Here is a 19,630-nt window from a genome sequence, read left to right on the forward strand (position 1 = left end):
CACAAGTAGGCAGAGAGGCAGGCATAGAGAGAGGAGGAAGCAGGCTCCCTGCAGAGCAGAGAGCCCGATGCAGGGCTTGATCCCAGGACCCTGGGATCATGACCTGAGCAGAAGGCAGAGGCTTAACCCACTGAGCCACCCAGGCGCCCCAGGTGTAGAGATTATTTAAGAAACAAAAGCAAAAACAAAAGTCAAAAAACCTCCTTTAATAATGTCTAATCACACTGATTTTTTAAAACAGCAACAGGAGGGGCGCCTGGGTGGCTGGTCGGTTGAGCGTTTGCCTTTGGCTCAGGTCATGATCCCAGAGTCCTGGGATCGAGCCCCACTTCAGGCTCCTTGCTCAGCAGGGAGTCTGTATTTCCCTAGGCCTCTGCCCCCGCTCGTGCTCTGTTTCCCTCCCTCTCTCCCAAATAAGTAAAATCTTAAAAAAGTAAGATAAAATGACAATATGACTCTAACTTCTAAGCTTGCCTAATATAAAGTTCCCGGTATCACGGGGGCAATAAGAGAACAGGAACAGGGGACTGACCTGCACACCGCTGGAGACACAGGGCTTATGAAGAGAACCACAGAGCAAGCAGGTGAGACCAGACCTGTCCTTGTGGAAGGGGATGGGGGCAGACCCCTTCCGAGAAGCTGACTCTGTGATCCGCTTAGTGGGCCACCAGGGGCGGGTCTAGTGGAGGCAGGGCCTGTGGTTACTGCAGCCAATCGGAATTTACAAGCACCACTGCCAGTGCTACATTTTAATAAAAACAAAATTTTGTCTCTGGTATTTTGGGAAATTTGGTAAAATTGTATTAAAGCTCAAATTTTTTCTATTTTTCATTAAAAAAGAGTGTTAGAGAGTTTTGTTTTTTAATTAAAAGAAAAAAAAAAAAAAAGCTAGGGGCACCTGGGTGGCTCAGTGGGTTAAAGCCTCTGCCTTCGGCTCGGGTCATGATCCCAGGGTCCTGGGATCAAGCCCCGCATCCGGCTCTCTGCTCGGTGGGGGGCCTGCTTCCCTTCCTCTCTCTCTGCCTGCCTCTCTGCTTACTTGTGATCTCTGTCTGTCAAATAAAAATAAAATCTTTAAGAAAAAAAAAAAAAAGCTAGCATGTTCCTTGCTCCCCCTTACTTCGCCCATCTGGGACGCTGGGCTCTTGGTCAGGGCAGCTGTGTGGAACTCAAGGACTCCAAGGAGGCTGATTTGAAAGCCGGAAATCTATAATAAAGCAACATTCTGGGACTCCTTGAAAGCACAGATGAGAAAAGCTGCCCGGAGGCAGGACTCCTCGGTCTAGTGGTGCAATTGCCAAATGGATAGGTATTTCTCAGTCTGGAGGGAGCCATCCACCTTGGGTTCTCCCAGGGAAGAACCACTAATTGCTACCAAGCATGTACACCTGGGATGGTGAGTGATCAGAGGGACAGGCTGTCTCACACTCACCCCTGGAGTAAGGGGACCCGGCCTGCCATTGGAGGCTTGCCCTCCTACACTGTTCTGAGTAACCCAGTTCACAGGCAGAACATTTCCCCAAATAATTTGGGCAGGAAACCGTGGTGCCACATTAAATAGTAAGTCAATTAAGATCTACTGCTTAGAAATTTGGAGTCAAAGCAACACAAGTTTAACTTTCCTCACGAGCCTAAACTGAGCCTACAAGTCCATGTAGACTAACATTATATAAAATTAAAAATACAAGAAAAAGAAGAGAAAAAAAATGACAAGACAGGAGTAGGAAAATTAAGAATTTATTGTCAAATAAAGATCTTACTCAAGTATAAAGAATGTAAGAATTTGGTTCTGGCTAAAGAAAAATAATTGACAAGATTCCTCAAGAGGTAAAAACTCAACTTTTCACTCTGGCGTTTCCTGCGACTCAAACCACAAGTTTCCGTGATCCGCTAAGTACTGGTGATGTCCCTAGAAAAACTCAGAAGCTGCAAGGCAACTCCTGAGGCAAGCAACTGACAGGTAGAGAAAACTGTGAAGTCCCAGGGACAGAGTGGCAAACCCTCTGATAAAAGGATGGAGGGTGAGGAGTTGGTGGTCATGGAAACCCTACGCCAGGTAGTCGTTAGAAGGCATTCAATCGTGGGTTTCTGGTTTTGTTTTTGTTTTAAGTAATCTCTACATCCAATGTGGGACCTGAACTCATGACCCCAAGGTCAAGAGTCACAAGCCAGCCAGGTGCCCCTGGAAGGCATTCGAATTCTCGAGACCTCTAGCTTTGACCAGATCAGGCGGTGCCCACTTGACGGCTGCAGAGGTTAACGGAAGTGCCTCGCCCCATGCCATTCAGTAAGGAGCCCAGGGCAGTCCCCGCTCCCTGAGACCCATCAACGCCTGGGGTGGAGGTGGGGTGGGTGTGCTCAGTGCCCAGACACAAGGCCGACCTTGTCTGCTTCCTTCCACCATCAGCAGAGCCTGGCTCAAATCTGGCCAGCCCAGCCTTGCACAGACCATACCTTGGAGGGTGGTTAAGAGAGGGAGCAGGGAAGCATGGAGCTAACCGCATCCTCGGCTTTACCTGTCTTGGAAGAGACGCAGGGCTTCGTGTGCCCAAATCCGGATGAGGCCTTCCACGGGCAGAGTCTCCAGAGGTCTCAGGGCCTCGAAGATCCCTCGCACCCACCTCGTCATCTCACGGGGGGAGTAGATATAGTGGGGCTGTGTGTCCTGAGTGAATCTCTCCTGCGGTTTAGAAAAGTGGAGGTACGTGTAAATATCTTAAGACGTGAAAAACGAATAAAGAGCAAATGCTGTATAACATTTCTATATTGAAAATGAGCCACTTAAGCCCTGGAATATTGAAGGATGAATTAGTAATGTTGGGACACCTGGACAACTAGCCAGAAAAAAGTTTGATGCGAGCTGCTCACTGTGATATTGAAATTACCTTTGAAAGAAACTACAAAAAATTCTTCCAAAAACACTTTAAAAAAGGTAATTCGTTGGGGCGCCTGGGTGGCTCAGGGGGTTGAGCCTCTGCCTTCGGCTCGGGTCCTGATCTCAGGGTCCTGGGGTCGAGCCCTGCATCAGGCTCTCTGCTCAGAGGGGAGCCTGCTTCCCCCCTCCCTCTCTCTCTGCCTACTTGTGATCTCTCTCTGTCAAATAAATAAAATCTAAAAAAAAAATAAAGAAAAATGTAATCCCTAAGTTCAGGGAAAGCATGATTTGAAAACAGAAATAAAGACAAAAAATGACATTAAAATTTTTGTAGAGAAAGTTGCAGTTCTAAAAAATTAAAAGCAAACTAAACACCAGGAAACATTTGCAACACGGAACAGGAGGTGTTCATAAAGCACTAGGAGTGCAACACTGCCCATGGGCAGACGGCCAGCACTCGAAGTGCTCTTGGAAGTCTTCCCCGAAACAGGCAAGTCACAAGAACCACGTCTCTTTTTCACTAAAGCCCACTTTTTTTTTTTTTTAAAGATTTTATCGATTTATTTGACACAAAGAGACACACAGTGAGAGAGGGAACACAAGCAGGGAGTGGGAGAGAGGGAAGCAGGCTTCCTGCCGTGCAGAGAGCCTGATGTGGGGGCTTGATCCCAGGACCCTAAGATCATGACCTGAGCCAAAGGCAGATGCCACCCAGGCGCCTCACTAAAGCCCAAACTTGCAACAGCGTTCTTTAGTTCCCAGAGGAGCAGAGAAGCCCCGAGTACCTGAGACATGGTATAGAACTCCACCATGGCGGCCGTGAGTGGCTCGGCGTATGTGCGCAGGGACGGGATGAGCCTGAGCATGGCCCGGTTGAAGGTGCCGTAGATCTGTGTCAGGGAGGCGGGTCCCGGGTAATCCACATACACAACAGGCACGTGGCGCAAGAATCTGTGAGGACAGCCGGCTCAGCCACTCCAGTGACGGAGCAGTGCGCCTGAATCGCCCAGCCCCAAGTGCCTTCCTAATCAACCCACACAGGCTTCATGTCACAGTTCACACAGCGACACACACAAACCTCTCATGCCCGGGCCTGACACATAGATGCAAAAAACTTGCAAGAGCCAAGCAAAGATGGGAAAGGGATTCCGGCTTTGGCCCCACTTTGGCCCCACAGGTCTGCAGCAGTTACCCCATTACCCCCCAGAGAGTCGCAGCTTTTGTTTTCAAGTCTGTTTTCCTGGGATCTCAGCACAGCGAAAGGAGCCCAGGGGCCACCCTATGATAAGCAGTATTTTGTTTCCTTTTTATAATTGAAACCAAATTTTCATTGTGCTACATCTAAAGCCATCGTGGAATAGGTATGTTGTGAGGTAAGGGAGGTCTACAGAGCGGTGTTACCTGTGAGACAGGGGCTTTCTTCCAGGATCGGTGGGTGGATTACAAGCCCCGACAAACTGGATTCTCTCCAGCTTCACCCACGTTTGGTCTGAGGTTCGGTAAAAGCCTCCGTGCTCCACCATCTGAGGGCAAGCGTGAGTGTTAGCTCGGCAGGGCAAACGCGAGCAAGGGCAGCGGGGACTCGGGGATGTACACACCTGTCTGATGAAGGATATGACCCTCTGGGTCCCGTATTTATCCATGTCCGGCAAGTTGATCTCATCACAGAATAGGACCAGCCACTTCCCAAGTTGAACAGGAGCCAGGACGACCCCGTTCGGTGTGCGTCTGTACTCACAGTAGTGGTCGAACGTCTTCAGCAGCAGCTCTGGGGTGGTCGCACTCGAGAAGTTAAGACCCACAACCTTCGGGTGGGAAGAACCAAACGAAGGCCCGTAAGCCCCATCCCGCATTTGAGGACCAGAAGGCTTGCTGCCCACGTCCCAGCCTCTTTACCTCCATGTCAGGCAAGGCCCGGAGGGCGCTAAAGAGCGTCATGGTTTTGCCAGAGCCCGGAGGGCCACACAGGACCAGTGGCTTGTGCTCAGCCAGCCAGGTGTACAAGAGGGCTTCATGGCGGACAGTGTCCAGAGTCGGCACGACGACGTCGGGGGCTGCCACCTTGTGCGTCTCCACTTCAATCTGAGGCACCTTGGCCTGCCACGGCGACCACTCTCCGCTGATGGACACCTACACCCAGAGAAGGGGCCCGGGTCACTCTGGGAGCCACACACTACCTCACATACAGACTCACTTGTTTTCACACAAAACACAACCTGCATATTCATCTGCTTTCCTCTTGTAACGCATAAAACAGAGATCGGAACCTTTTTATGAAATGGAAAGAGTAAGCCAAGCCCACGGTGAGGTGGCTCTGGGAGGAATTAAGCCAAGTGGCAAGATCAAGGGGAAGAAGGCCACGCCCTCCGAGCCCGTACCTCGTAATCGATGATCGGTACGTTGGGCGCGGCGGGCAGCGGCACCGTCGTGATTCTCCGGATGTATTCACCCAGCTCTGCTCTCATTTTCAGCCGACTATCTCCAGACAAGGACCAGAGTATGGCATAAACCAGATACCGCTATTGAAAGAAAAAACAAAACCCATTTTTAAATACAGTTACAACAATAAAGACACTTTCACCAACAATAACCTTGAAGAAAGTGGTTCCCAGCATTCTTGGCTCACGGACACAGCGGCACCTTTCTTGGCCCCCTGAAAGCCTGACCCTGTGCCCAGAAGAGAGAACACCTCCCAGAGGGCACCTAGTTTCGGGAGGCGCACAGAGCTCGTGCATGCCCGGCCCCAGTGGAGCCCTGCTCCCCCTCCACGCACGTGCCCCCCGACCTGAATGTAGCGCTCCAGCTGCTCGATCTGCATGGGGAAGTCGGGGTGGTTGGCGTTGTACTGGGCCACGTTCCGGCAGGCCTGGTGCAGCATGGAGAAGAGCGAGCCCAGGCAGCGGAGGCGCGTCAGGTCCATGATGTGCTCCAGCTTGAAGGCGTGCTCCAGGGCCTTGGTGACCAGGCCGTTGGAGGTGAAATACGGCTGCATGATTGTGGCTGCGTCCCTTTGGATCTGCAAGAGGCAGTAAACGATATGGAACTAGTATTTCAGAAAGCCCAGAGACTTTCATATATATTCTCACTTAAGCCCAGGAGAGGGTCATGTGACCTACAAACAATTTTTTCTGGATAACCTTCAATGACCAACCCTTACTCGTTTTCCTTTATCTTGGCAGTCCTCGGCCACATTTCCTAGAAACGCGGGCTTTCACCATTGAAATGGGAAAATGCAGTGTTTCACCAATTTGCAAAGAAAAGTCAGACAACCAAAAGAATTCTTTAAATTTTCCCAAACACGTCTTCACTTCGGCAGAGGACACGCCTTCCCTGGGAGCTGGCGGAAGACGGCACCGACTACGCGAACCTCCCGAGAGAGCCCTTGTTCAACAGACGAGCAGAGACCACCCGCGAAGAGCACCACGGTCCCCGGCTCCCCGGCCCTCTGGGGTGGAACGTCCCCGCCCTCTCCGAGGCAGATCTGTGGCCGCACCGGGCGGAGCGCTGACGGCCTCGCACCTGCAGCATTGGGGAGGCGGCCTCCTCCCCCTCGTCCTCTTTGCCCTTGCGCCGGCGCTGGGCCTCGTCCTCCCCTTCATCCAGGGGGATGCTGCGCAGCCGGGCCAGGAAGTTGTTGAAGATCATGTCCGTGCTGAGCACGTCCTCGCTGAACCAGACCATGCCGCAGCGGGACACCGTGGCCAGCGTGGCGTACTTCAGGTCCTGCACTTCAAACATTATTCGCACCTGGAGAGGAAACAGCATATGAACGATGCGGGTCCGGTAGAAACTCAAGACGTTAAAATTCTTTTATCTACGCACACGTTGAAAGAACAATTATAATCTTTTTGCACTTAGTTCACTTTGTTTGAAAGTGAAAACGTCTATGACTGCCACCACCACACCATCCACGAGCTGCTCTCCGCGAGAATCTGGGAAGGGCGGGTGCCTGGGGGGCTCGGTCAGCCGAGTGTTCGACTCCTGGCGTCCGCTCAGGTCATGATCTTGGGGTCGTGGGATCCAGTGCCCTGCTGGACTCCACACTCAGCAGAGTCTGCTTGAGGATTCTAACCCCCGGTCCCTGCCCCTCCTCTCTGCTGGCACACACGAGCACTTGTGCACTCTCTAAAATAAATACGTAAATCTTTTTCCTCCCTAAGATTTATTTGGCAGATACAACTAGAAAGGGAACACCAGCGAGGGGAGTGGGACAGGGAGGAGCAGACTCCCCGCTGAGCAGGGAGCCCGATGCAGGGACTTGAACCTAGGACCCTGAGATCATGACCTGAGCGGAAGGCAGACGCATAACGACTGAGCCACCCAGGCACCCCTAAATACATCAATCTTAAAGAAAAAAATAGAAGAATCTGGGTCAGAGCGTGTGTGCTGGGAGAAGAGCAGGTGAGCCCTGGAGATGCACTCTTGGAGGAGACAACAGCTCCCTTGGAAGGGGCGTCGGCGGCAGAGGAGCACCAGCCTTACCCCAGGCCGGTATGGCCGCCACATTCCCCGCCTGAACCCAGCAACCTTCACCCTGATCCCTGAGGCAGGCAAGTCAGTCAGTGTCTCAGTTCCGCAGATGGGGAAGTGTACCCCACCCAGGTCTAGTGCTGAAAATGGGGCTGAGATTCAAACCAGATGGTCTGATTCCCGAGCCTTAACCTCGGGGATAGCCCGCCCCACAGGAGAGCAATCTCCTTCCAGCAATGGTCAGGATCTACTGGATAACAAGCCACAACAGAAAGACCTGACAAGTCAATCAAGACAAAAGTCCAAGAGCACATTTCCTGAGCAGCACCAGGCATCCCTGGCTCGGTTTCTGACGTGATGACAGCCACCACTGCTGGTCCAAAGGTTCACATGCACCAGCTGCTCTTCCAAAACGGTTCCTCCTTTGTCTCACGCCCATCTCTGGCCCCTCAGCCAGTCCCACCAGCAGGAACTTTTAAATTACAGCAGAACTCAGCAGCTCCCCCACTGCCAACTCCTCCGGCCCACACCCATGGCCGTGCCTGGACGATTGCCCAGCTCCTGGGCAGTCCCCTTGCTCCCACCCTGCTCCCTGCAACTGCGCTGCAGCCGGCAGCCAGGGGGATCCGACCCAGACTCTCCTGAGGCTCCTGACGCCCCCGGCAGGCACGTGCCAGTCCTCACAGTGACCCCCGCTGAACTTGATCTGGCGGCCCCCTTCCCCTGGTCTCACCCACCCTCTCTCCCCTTGCTCCTCGCATCTCTGACCAAGCCCCCTGCTGTCGGCCCCTTCAGCTGGAACCGGCACACCCGGAGGCCCACAGACTGGCTCTTCCACCTGCCTCGATCTCTACAGACGCTTCCCGGGGATGCTTCTAGGTCGCCCTTCCCGACAGGGCTCCCTCCAGATCTCGCCAACACCCACCACTCTCTTCCAGCTTGTCATCCCCTTACCACCTAACACTGTTTTCCTTGGTTTTCTGTCATCACGTCAGACTGTGTGTCCCAGGACAGCAGGGGTTTGGTCTGGTTTTCTCCTGCTGGACCTTCAGTAGGATGCGAGTCCTTGCCAGGCCCACGAACGTTTCCTTATCTATCCGGTGGTGTGTCCAGGGCCTGGACCAAAAGCTCATTTCCGAGGGACAGCTTTGACAGCTTCCATATCTAAATTACTCCACTTTGCCCCTTCCCAGATGTAAGGTAACTTCAGAAATCCTAACGACAAGGCCCTAACGTTCGGTTAGGAGTGTTAATCGGGAATTAGGGAATACGCTTAACATTTAGCCAACAGCAGAAAGGTACTGGCCCAATGGAACTATTTCTTGCCAGCCAAAGGACAGGAAAAATCTAGCAACGGGAGACTCCGTCAACCCTGAAAACTACTCACCTGGCTGACCGCTGCTACAGACCCTGGAGCCTCACCTCCAGGGCGGCACTCTGCTGGCACACAGGCCGCCTGGTCTGACGCCCCAAAGAAGGCCACTTACGTTGGGCGGAAGGCTGAGGCGCTCGCCATTTGGCAGAGTCAGGAGCTTGTTGTCATCCAGCACCGAGTTCAAGTTCTCCACCCACTCGGGGTCCACGTCGCCGTCGAAGACGATCCACTGGCGCTTCTGCAGCTCACCCCTCACGTTGTCTATGATCCTGGTTTGGAAAGGTTTTGAAACAGCTGTTGGCCAACCTGAGATCTGGAGAGCAGAGATGCTCACCTACGTGGTTTCTGCAGTGATGACTTGACTCATTCAGTTTTGGTTAGAAAAGTAACACCTGCCGCTCACGTAAGGACAGAGCACCCAGGTCCCACGTGCGGGAATCGCGGCGGACTCACTTTCTCAAGACATGTGTGAACAGCCCATCCGTCCACTCCCTGGTGTTGGGGTCCAGGGTTCCGTAAAGGTGGTCTTTGCTGATGGCCTTGGGGTCAATGATGTGGGCCACGCCCTCCACACCCTCGAGCCTCTCCAGAGCCTTGAGGAGCACGCGCCAAGCCATGCTCTTCCCGCTTCCCGAAGGCCCCACCATCATCAGGCCGTGGTTGATCTGTGTGATCTGATAGAGCTGGAGGACCTGCCGGGCCAAACAGACCCCATCGTAACCGCTTCAGAGAACAAGAAGGTTCCCCAGCCCTCCTCGTGGCAGCAGACCGAGACACGTGCTCTGAATCCCTAAATGCAAGCGCTACACCGGAACTTTTAAAGTTAACGGTTCATGAGCCACATCTGCAAAAAAGAGTTCAATAGGGCTTTTCACTAAACTAGGGGCGCTCTTCGGCTGGGAGCCAGAGGAACAGGGGACGCCGACCCAGCTGCCTCAAAAGACCCCCTTCAGAGAGGGTGGAGGCTCAGTGGCTGAGCCACCTGCGCGACCCCGTCCGGCGCCGGCCGGTCAGCATGCAGCCGTGTAACCGTGGGCTGCTCCGTCTCCCGGAGCAAGGAGAGAAAAGAAGCCCACGCAGACCATCCACCCGCACGGGTTAGCAGGTTTATGTTGTCAACCCTACGATGTTGGCGAGTCTAGCGGTAGAACTTACACTGGAGTAAATACTTTCCGTAAGTATTTCCGTAAGTGTCAGTGTTTCTAGAGAATGAACTCCACCACGTACGTCAAATTTTCACGGAAACCATTAGGTTTATGTTTAAGAAGAAAGCCTTGGGTCCCATCTTGATAAAGCAGCTGCCCCCTGGCCCTCACGGTCCAGTTCTCTCGAACGTGGCTCTTTCCTGGGGCCCGGGGCTGCCGTGACCGCACAGTGCAGCCAGCGGGGTCAACCCCCTTTACCTTCTCAACCCACATCCCGCCGACTTCTTCTCCGTCTCCGTACGTCAGGTACATCTCCTGGCACACCTTCTTCAGCTCCTCTCGCAGCGCAGTCATCTCGCCCCGGTGGTACTGTACCCCGGGGAACACGTCCGACAGGAGACTGAAGAGCAGCGGGATATCTTCTGCCACCAGCTTGGGCACCATGGTCTCACAGACGCTCTGGATCAGAATCTAATGGCGAGAAGACAAACGAGCTCTGAGCAGGGGTGTTGGGGCCTGGGCGGGGGCGGAGCCCGGCTCGAATGGCCACTGCCGTGTCCCCAGAGGGTACGTCAGAAAGATGTGGCTGCTAGCGACTCAGTTCACTGTGCAAATACAGGTTCTTCTACCCATCCTTCCCAGGCCGGGGGATCACCACGGGGCCTCTCAAGCCGCGGCTTAGATGTTGAAAAGGCAAATTTAAATATTAGTGTCTGGGGTGCCTGGGTGGCTCAGTCACTTAAAGCCTCTGACTCTTGGTTTTCGCTCAGGTCATGATCTTGGGACCCTGGGATGGAGCCCCAAGTCAGGCTCGGCACTCAGTGGCAAGTCTGCTTCTGTGCCCACCCCTTCCCCCCACCCCTCCCCCTGCTCGCACACACTCTCTCTCAAATAAATAAATCTTTTTTAAAAAAAATTAGTGTTTCAGGTGTGAGTGATTAGAAGAACATACGTACGCACCTCTTGTTCAGGTAGATTTTCTGCAATTTCTCCTTCATCAACTGCTTCCCCGCGTTCTTCTTTCTCCCTCTTTATCTTCTGGATTCTCTCTCTCTTCACATTTCCTGCACTTACCAGCACACTCTTCAAAGCTCGAAGACCAAAGTCATAATGGCTTTGGGAAGAGAGCTGCTCATCACACAGTCTGAAAGAGAAAACGTTTACCTTAGAACAGCACACTCTAAGCAGCCACAGAGTCAAGAAACCAGACACGGACACTTGGAAAGCTGTGCCAGGGTCAGAGATGAACCGCAGCGGCACATCTCACACACGCTAGCACATGGTCGGGGTAACTCTGGGCACTCACTTGAAGAATGGGACGATTTTGTTGGCGAGGACCTCCGCGGTGCGGAAGCCCTGTGAGTACAGCATGACCTGGGCAATGAGCTGCCGGTCGGGCTTGGTCATGGCCAAGCTCCGGAACAGCTTCTTGAGGTTGTCGGGAAGGTTGGACCTGCCTGCATAGCCGGGGTTCATGGTGATGAAGATGGCCATGTCTGGGCTCACCTTCACTTGCTTGTTGAGCAGCTCACAAGTAATGGGGGCGGAGGCTGAAAATCAGAGAATGGTGTTAAGATTTGAAATGTTCAAATCCAGGCTAAAATCTCCCTGAAAGCACTCATCTCCCCATCAGCCTCTAAAGCTCAAAGCCCAAGCCTGCGGGGGAGCTGCTCTCTGGCGATCCTCCAGGCACGTCACCCCACCTGGGCAGACATAGCTGTGCACACACCACCTACGTGAGAGCCACCTGCACGTGGAACAAAGTCACCAAGGGCAGAAAACGCACACTCCGCTTCCGCATTGCTGGGTGTCACAAGGTCAATGGAAGGATAGAAACGCAACCCAACAGCAGTTGCAGAAATAAAAATCAAATCCACGTGACACAACTGACTGGCTCAGATGCCAAGGACTGCCTTTTCCTGGGATCAACTGCCACCACCCACACCTGAACCCACACTTGAACCCCGAGCACTGCTTTCTCTAATACTCCTTTGTTTCACCGAGAGCTCCGCCAGTCCTTTGGTAAGACAGGTTCCTACTATTGCAGAACGCAAGTTGACTGCATGGTGGCCACCGCTGCCATTACCCCTCCAGCACCCACCCTAACCCCCACTGGTGTGCCTGGCTTTGTAGGAACGAGGCAGGGGACCAGAGCCTCTCAGCACAGGTCCTCCTACAGTGACAGAGGGCATGTCCCTGAGGCCCCCTGGAAGAACACTCTGCCAGCAGGCGGCCAGGAAGGCTGGCTCCAGGGGCACGCAGGGAGGGGGAGGGGAGCTGGGAGGGCCCACACTGGCCCAATACGTGCTGCAGGCAGGTACTGGTGGAGGGAGCACGGGGATTCTTGTCCACCTGGGCAGGGCAGCCAGGGTGTGGGCTGCGCTGGTCTGAGCAGTACAGACTGCCCGTGCAGCATTATCTCAGGTCTTGCCACCCCGCCTGCAGCACTGAGTCCTGGAGGCGAAGTTCAATGCCACGTTAAGGTGGCCAACAGAACCCAGCCCACATGGGCTTTCCCTCCACAGTCGCTAAGTAACCTGCAAAGAAAAAAGGGCGGTCTCACTCTTGTCGCAGCTGGGGCTGGAGTGCTCCCGCAGCGCCTCCTGGATACACTGCACCTGCTGCGACACGGCTGACAGCATCCGCTCCTCCAGGCGGTTGAACTCGTCAAAGCAGCCCCACGCGCCCACCTGGCACAGCCCCACGAAGATCCGTCCCATCGCCTGAAACCGGAGAGGAGAGAGGGTCTCGGTGCTGGATCGGTGGTCCCGGTGCTGGACTGGGCCCTCCATCTGCCGCCCTCCCAGCTGGCTGTGGAGGGGACATGAGGCCGACAAGGGACGTGCGTGGTCCAGGGGCCCGCACGGAGCAGGCCCGTTGCTGACTGCAGCGACTGTCAGCGCACGCTTCAGTGCCCCGCACCTCTCCTCCTCCAGAGCCACTGAAATCCTAATGAGAAAGCTCTTCTCTTTATTCTGTCGCCTTTAGTTGGTTAAGAAAACTTATTTTCGGGGCACCTGGGTGGCTCAGTCATTAAGCATCTGCCTTCAGCTCAGGATTCATGATCCCGGCTCCTGGGATTGAGCCCCGCATGAGGATCCCTGCTCAGCAGGAAGCCTGCTCCTCCCTCTCTCACTCCCCCTGCTTGTGTTCCCCCTCTCACTGTGCTTCTGTCAAAAAAATAGAATCTTAAAAGAAAAGAAAAAAGAAACTTTATTCCCAGACCCAGGCACTAATGATTTCTTCCAAGAACATGCAGCTCAAGTCAGTGCCCAAGCACCTACACTGGAGCCCCACTCAGAGTCAAGGCACCCCCAGTCCCCAGCAGTGCCGATGACGAGCTGTGAGGCCAGCAGCCTGGAGAGGGGCCCAAGGTGGCACTCCCCAGCTGGCCTCTCAAGCCACTAGACTTTAGGTGGATTCAGAAAGCTTCTCACCTGGAAATCAAAGGTTTCATCGCAGTTGAAGACTAAAACAAAGCGTCCAAGCTGATGGCCAAGAGCTTTGACCGACTCGGTCTTCCCGGTCCCAGCCGGCCCTGTCATTTAAAGAGCAGGATGGAGCACGTGAGTCCATGGGGAGGGATCTTGGCTTTACACAAGTCATTTACAAAACCAAGAATTTAATAACTACAAACAAATCTAAAATTCTAGAATGTTCCACCTGCAAAATTAAGAAGTAGGTTTACAGTCACTGGTTTACTCTTTACAAAGTATGCTTACTCTTCACACTCCGTCCGTCCCGGTCTGTGGAGTGACTTACCGAACGGGGACCCTCCCAGCCTGGCCTCTAAGGCTTGAGTCATGGTCAAATAGCAGCGGTCGGTGAGTGGGGTCTGCACCAGCTTGTCCTGGACGCCGAGGTACTCAAAGCCATAGTTAAATTTGGCATTTGCCATTTGGATCGACAGCTGCTGGAGCACATCAGTTTGCTTAGGGTCGAAGTAAAAGCGCATCTGGCTGAGCCATTCGAATGCTTTGGCGCCGTCAACCTTGCTTTTGATCAAGGACCGCGTCACATCCCTCTGGTGAACCAGCTCTGTAATCTGAGCAGAGAGTCAGTCTGAGAATTCATCAGGGACTGGAGAAGTACAGTGCCTTTCCTGGGGATGCGATCCTTGAACCCTTCAACTTGAGATGTAAGATCCAGTTACAGTGGCTTTTAGTAAATATTCCAAAATGTGAATTCATTCTTAAAACCAACAGAGTTGGGCGCCTGGGTGGCTCAGTGGGTTAAGCCTCTGCCTTCGGCTCAGCTCATGGTCCCAGGGTCCTGGGATCGAGCCCTGCATGGGGCTCTCTGCTCAGCAGGGAGCCTGCTTCCTCCCCCCACCCCCGCCCTTTGCCTGCCTCTCTGCCTATTTGTGATCTCTGTCAAATAAATAAATAAAATCTTTAAAAAAACCCCAAAACCCAACACAGCTGTTATTTACACACTGGAACTGGGCAGAATTGAGCTGCAGCAAAACCAAACAACCAACAAAACTACTTTAAGTGTAAACTCTGCAATGGGCAGGACATGCGTCTCCGACCTCATAGTCTGGCTGCAGCACGGGTGCCGGCCCCTAGGCGCTGCTCTGGGAAGCGATGCGGAGCAAGGGCAGAAAGCCCTGATCCAAGCTTATCACCTCCTGTTTACCAGGTTGTGTACACAAAACTCCCCGCACCGGCTCGGTCACCTGCCGACAGGACCAGACAGCAAATACCCACCCCAGACTCATAAACTCGCCACCTCCTCTTCTCCCTAACACCCATCAGAGGACTTTGCAGGCACGAACGCCTGACCGGTGAGGAATGAGTCAGACCCGGGACTCACCAAGTGCTCCAGCTTCCGTCTCCGGAGTGGCGGCTGCTCCATGAGGACGGAGTCGGCCAACACGTTGAGAGTGACCTCCACGTTGCTCAGCACGGAGTGCAGGGGCGCCGCGTCCCCACTGCCCCCGATGCTGCTCAGCGCGGTCTCCACATTTTCAGACCAGGCGATCTGGGCTGACAGAACCACGAGCTGGGCCTGAATGACACAAGACACAAGAACCAAAGGATCATTTCGGACACCAGCCCGTGCACCCGCCTTTACGCTGACCCACTTCTGCTGCACTTACCTGGTACTTATCAATCCAAGTGATGTATGTATTCGGGTCAATTGAAGTTGCTTTACCAAAAATCTCAACTTCTGTAACAGACTCAGCAAGAAGTTTAGCCAGCGTGACTCTCATCTCCTTCTCCACCAGCGTGAGCCACTCGTTGATTTTGGGATGCTCGGTAATCGACACGGGAGTTTTAAACATGACCTGGAATAAACGCAGTTCAAGAATGAAGACTGTGCAGAGACAGGAGAGAGGCATTCTTAGCTACAATCACACATTCAACTACCTCCTCTCCTTCACGGGATGAAATGCCCAAGACGACAGAGTTATCCTCGTTCAGGATGATGCTCGAAACTCCAGCAAACATTTTCTTGAAATGTTTCTGTAACTTAGCTACATTCTTACTGTTTCCAATAATTTCAAGCAAATCTTCATCACCCACGAAATAGAACCTAAAATTAAAATAGCATTCAAGTTGCTAAAATGTTATACATAGGTAAGTAGTCGATCAAAATGCAACTTCAAGGGACGCCTGGGTTGTTCAGTGGGTTAAGTCTCTGCCTTCGGCTCAAGTCATGATCTCAGGGTCCTGGGATCGAGCCCCGTGTTCAGTTCTCTGCTCAGCGGGGAGCCTGCTTCCTCCTCTCTCTCTCTCTCTCTCTGCCTTCCTCTCTGCCTACTTGTGATCTCTGTCGAATAAATATATAAAATCTTAAAAAAAGTTTTTCAAAGATTTTATTTATTTATTCTAAGATTTTATTTATTTGACAGAGAGAGATCACAAGTAGGCAGAGAGGCAGGCAGAGAAAGCGGGGGAAGCAGGCTCCCCGCTGAGCAGAGAGTCTGATGTGGGGCTTGATCCCAGGACCCTGAGATCATGACCCAAGCCAAAGGAAGAGGCTTTAACCCACTGAGCCACCTAGGAGCCCCCCCAAAAAATGTAACATCAAACTATGGGAAGGGAAGTGGATTTGGATGGCAGTGGTCAATCTCCAAGTCTGAACAGAGATCACATTAAACTTTTTCCAGCCCTCAGCAGAAGATACTTTTTTTTAAAGATTTTATTTATTTATTTGACAGAGAGAGAGAAAGAACGATCACAGCTCCCTGCTGAGCAGAGAGCCCGATGTGGGACTCAATCCCAGGACTCTGAGATCATGACCTGAGCCGAAGGCAGCGGCTGAACCCACTGAGCCACCCAGGCGCCACATATTTATCTTAGAAGTTACTGAAAAGGAATTCCACGGATTTCATGTCATTTGCCTTACGTCATGGACTTACTTTTTATTTACTTATTTTACCTTTTACATAGTCTTATTTCTTAAAAGCCTATTCAATTTATAGTAAGCAAACTATGCAGAAAGGAAGAAATACCTCTTGGAAAATAACCAGAGCTGAATTTTTAAGAGTTATGAGGTGCCTGGAAGGGTGGATAATAGTTTCAGTGAAGCAAAGGAAAAATGAGGGATTATTCACTATAATTAGGAATACGTGCACAAAAAGAGAGAAATAGTCATTGAATGGGTTATTGGAAACACCACTCCTGATGTGAAAACAATCAACACACAGCCCCAGAAGGGAGAGCAGATGGCTCTTGAAACTGAAATTCACTTCTGCGCAAGTCAAAGCAGGCATCTTACCTGGGGAAAGATGATCGCTCCCTTTCCAGGTACTCTCCCAATGCCTTCTGGATCTTTCCCAGCAGGTCTGCCAACCTCTCCAGAGACCTCTGGACCCCCTGGATGTTCAGAACGTCCATAACAAGGGGGGACTTGGATACCTTTTTCATCAGAGCCAAAAACTCCGTGCTGATACTACAAATCAAATTGAAGCCGTTGTTAGCTTTTACATGAGAGCAGTTAGCAGACACGTCTACGACTCGGCTCTCTTGCTCCCTGGCTGCAGGTCGTACCTCTGGAACCGCTGTGTTTCCACCGGCAGCAGGTGCTTGATATCCGCACTGCCCGTGAAGATGCCTTCCAGATAGACCCACCGTCTCTGCACGTCGATCCACACGTCAAAGAGAGCCATGATCCGGTTCAGCTTATCTTCCCAGCTCAGGGCATCTTCCTCAAAAACCTAGTGGATAGATGGAAAGCAGATCCCAGCTGCTAAACCCTTCACTCATACATATGCCAAAGCTTACTAAAAAAATGCAAAATTAGGTCAACTTATTTGACTTACACTTCAAAAACCAGTCAAACGATATTACAGAGAAAGTGTAGGAGGACGCTCAGTAAGAGAGGGAAGGCTTCCCCAGCAACGGTACCTTGTAATACGGAGACAGCTTCATGGCCGAGACACTGTTGATGTGCTCTTTGACCTTGTTGAAGAGGTCATCCCAGCCTCGGATCAAGCGACACTTGTTCTGATAGTTAACCAAGTCTAGCTCGTAAGTATTCCATACCTCTCTTATCTGAATTAAAACCAAAAGAAGGGATGTTATCGATATGTGGGCATTCACCAGCCGCACAAGCAAGCAGGTGTCATGGGGACAAACGGACCGCAGAGGCAGCTGTTCTTACACAGCTCAAACCTACGTCACAGCTAGAAACGGGACATAAAAATGGCTACCGGTCTATTATTTACCTGCTTCAAAAATTCTTCCAAAGCCATCTCCCCTTGTGCCACAAGCAGCACGTCCTTGACAACAGCTTCATTTTTCTGCAAGTCAACATCCCAGATCTGGCCAAGGGTTAGCTCAGAAACAACCCAATTAACATGAAGCCTTTTCATCAGCTGCTTCCAATGGCGATCCTTGAGTGCCTCGGATTTCAGCTCAATCACCAGCATGTTTATCTGCGGAGAGAGTCAGTAGATCACCTGTGCAGCCGTGATCCTAGCAGACGCCCGGGACCCCAGCCCTGACTCACTACCTTCAGGTAACCTTTCAGAAGCCTCTGGACAAACTCATAGGATGCGTACTGCCGTAATCGCGCGGGGAAGTTTTTCAGCTGGTTCAGGAGGCCATCTAAATTTTGTCGAAGCTGTGGACAGAAAAGGTGGTATTTAGTTGCCAACACGTTCTTTAAATGGCGAATATCTTATAAAACGCTTTTAAGGGGCACTGGGTGCAGTAGTTGGTTAAGCGTCCAGCTCTTGACTTCGGCTCAGGTCAGTGTGTCAGGGTCCGGAGATCAAGCCCCGTGTCAGGCTCTGCACTGAGCAGGGAGTGTGCTTCTCTCCTTCTCCCTTTCCCTCTGCCCCTCCCCTGCCTCCATCTCATTCTCTCATCTCAAATAAATTAAGTAATTTAAAAAAACCACCTGGTTTTGAAGCACATTTTACATCAGTCCAGATGAAATCTGTCAACGCCCACCCTGTGACACTTGGCAAACTCACGCCAGGTGGGCAAAGCTTCTAAGCGAAGCCTACAACTGCCCACACGTGAGGGCACACAATAGCCGCTGGGACTAGGTATACCTTCCGAGGCTGGACGGAGACCCACGGCTGCTCCTTCATCTGATCAATCTGCTCCCAGACCTTGGAAAGTTCTGACCAAACGCCTTTGAGATCCTGTAGTTCCTCTAAGGCCACCTGTGATGGCGACAGCGCAGCAGTGAGCCTCTGGACGCAGGAACCACTGCAGGTCTGGCAGGGCCCTTGAGAAGGCCCCGGTCAAGGGCAGAGCGAGGATGAGGAGCCCCACCCCTACCGCCCGCGGTCCGTACCTGGACACGCTCTTCACTGCCGCTGAGAAGTCCTGTGTCGGTCAGTTCCAGCGCCTCCTTGGCCTTTGCGCACTTCTCCCGGTCATCCTTCAGCCTGCCAAACTTTCCTTCATATATGGTAAGAGCCTGAAGCGCCTCCTCCGGGCGAAGATTGCCCTGCAAGCAAAGTGCGGGATTGCGGAGCTAAGTCTCCGGACAGATGCCTGCTTGGGCTCTGAAACGGTGGGGAGAGCCTGCGGTGAGTCCGGAAATTTGTGGTTCCTTAAACATGTCTCTGTGTAAGTACCTCTTCAGCAAGGTGTATGCTTATGATCCGTCTATGTTAAAGAATGTAACTTTTACTCCTGTATTTGACATAAACAAAGCATGAATAAGAAAAGTAGAGCACTGGGGCGCCTGGGTGGCTCAGTGGGTTAAGCCGCTGCCTTCGGCTCAGGTCATGATCTCGGAGTCCTGGGATCGAGCCCCGCATCGGGCTCTCTGCTCAGCAGGGAGCCTGCTTCCTCCTCTCTCTCTGCCTGCCTCTCTGCCTGCTTGTGATCTCTCTATCAAATAAATAAAAATACAATCTTTAAAAAAAAAAAAAGGTAGAGCACTGATGTGCCTCACTGGCTCAATCGGAAGGGCACGTGACACTTGATTTCCGAGTTGTGAGTTCGAGCCCTGTGATGGGTACAGAGATGACTTGAATCAGCATTTATTTTAAAAAAAGAAAAAAGGGGGCGCCTGGGTGACTCCGTGGGTTAAGCCACTGCCTTCAGCTCGAGTCACGGTCTCAGGGTCCTGGGATTGAGCCCCGAGTTAGGCTCTCTGCTCAGCAGGGACACTGCTTCCCGCCCCCCTGCCTGCCTCTCTGCCTACTTGTGATCTCTCAGTCAAATAAGAAAAAAAAAAAACTTACAAAAAGATAAACTTAAAGAGACAAGAAACAATAAGGTGGAGTACCACTCCATTTAGCCACCATCTCACTAAGTGCCCGGGGAGGCAGGAAGAGAAGAGTCAGGGCGG

General features: G+C 52.3%; 1 protein-coding gene across 1 annotated transcript in view; it reads right to left on the minus strand.

The window, feature by feature from the left end:
* Positions 1-19,630, minus strand: part of DYNC1H1 (dynein cytoplasmic 1 heavy chain 1) — a 66,232-nt gene that overhangs the window by 20,398 nt on the left and 26,204 nt on the right. The window contains exons 17-42 of the mRNA XM_032839572.1: positions 18,623-18,778; positions 18,375-18,488; positions 17,828-17,938; positions 17,541-17,750; positions 17,221-17,367; positions 16,864-17,030; positions 16,592-16,765; positions 15,238-15,403; positions 14,967-15,155; positions 14,681-14,875; positions 13,628-13,910; positions 13,303-13,403; positions 12,429-12,588; positions 11,172-11,415; positions 10,826-11,009; positions 10,124-10,336; positions 9,174-9,412; positions 8,833-8,989; positions 6,395-6,622; positions 5,661-5,891; positions 5,254-5,394; positions 4,772-5,005; positions 4,474-4,680; positions 4,277-4,398; positions 3,661-3,826; positions 2,517-2,680 (exon numbers count right to left, since the gene is read on the minus strand). Of these exons, the coding sequence (XP_032695463.1) occupies positions 2,517-2,680; positions 3,661-3,826; positions 4,277-4,398; positions 4,474-4,680; positions 4,772-5,005; positions 5,254-5,394; positions 5,661-5,891; positions 6,395-6,622; positions 8,833-8,989; positions 9,174-9,412; positions 10,124-10,336; positions 10,826-11,009; positions 11,172-11,415; positions 12,429-12,588; positions 13,303-13,403; positions 13,628-13,910; positions 14,681-14,875; positions 14,967-15,155; positions 15,238-15,403; positions 16,592-16,765; positions 16,864-17,030; positions 17,221-17,367; positions 17,541-17,750; positions 17,828-17,938; positions 18,375-18,488; positions 18,623-18,778 (4,703 nt within the window). The remainder of the gene's footprint in view (positions 1-2,516; positions 2,681-3,660; positions 3,827-4,276; positions 4,399-4,473; positions 4,681-4,771; positions 5,006-5,253; positions 5,395-5,660; positions 5,892-6,394; positions 6,623-8,832; positions 8,990-9,173; positions 9,413-10,123; positions 10,337-10,825; positions 11,010-11,171; positions 11,416-12,428; positions 12,589-13,302; positions 13,404-13,627; positions 13,911-14,680; positions 14,876-14,966; positions 15,156-15,237; positions 15,404-16,591; positions 16,766-16,863; positions 17,031-17,220; positions 17,368-17,540; positions 17,751-17,827; positions 17,939-18,374; positions 18,489-18,622; positions 18,779-19,630) is intronic.

This window comes from Lontra canadensis, unplaced genomic scaffold (genome assembly GCF_010015895.1).
Source record: "Lontra canadensis isolate GAN:19392208 unplaced genomic scaffold, GSC_riverotter_1.0 scaffold108, whole genome shotgun sequence".
NCBI classification, from domain to species: Eukaryota; Metazoa; Chordata; class Mammalia; order Carnivora; family Mustelidae; genus Lontra; species Lontra canadensis.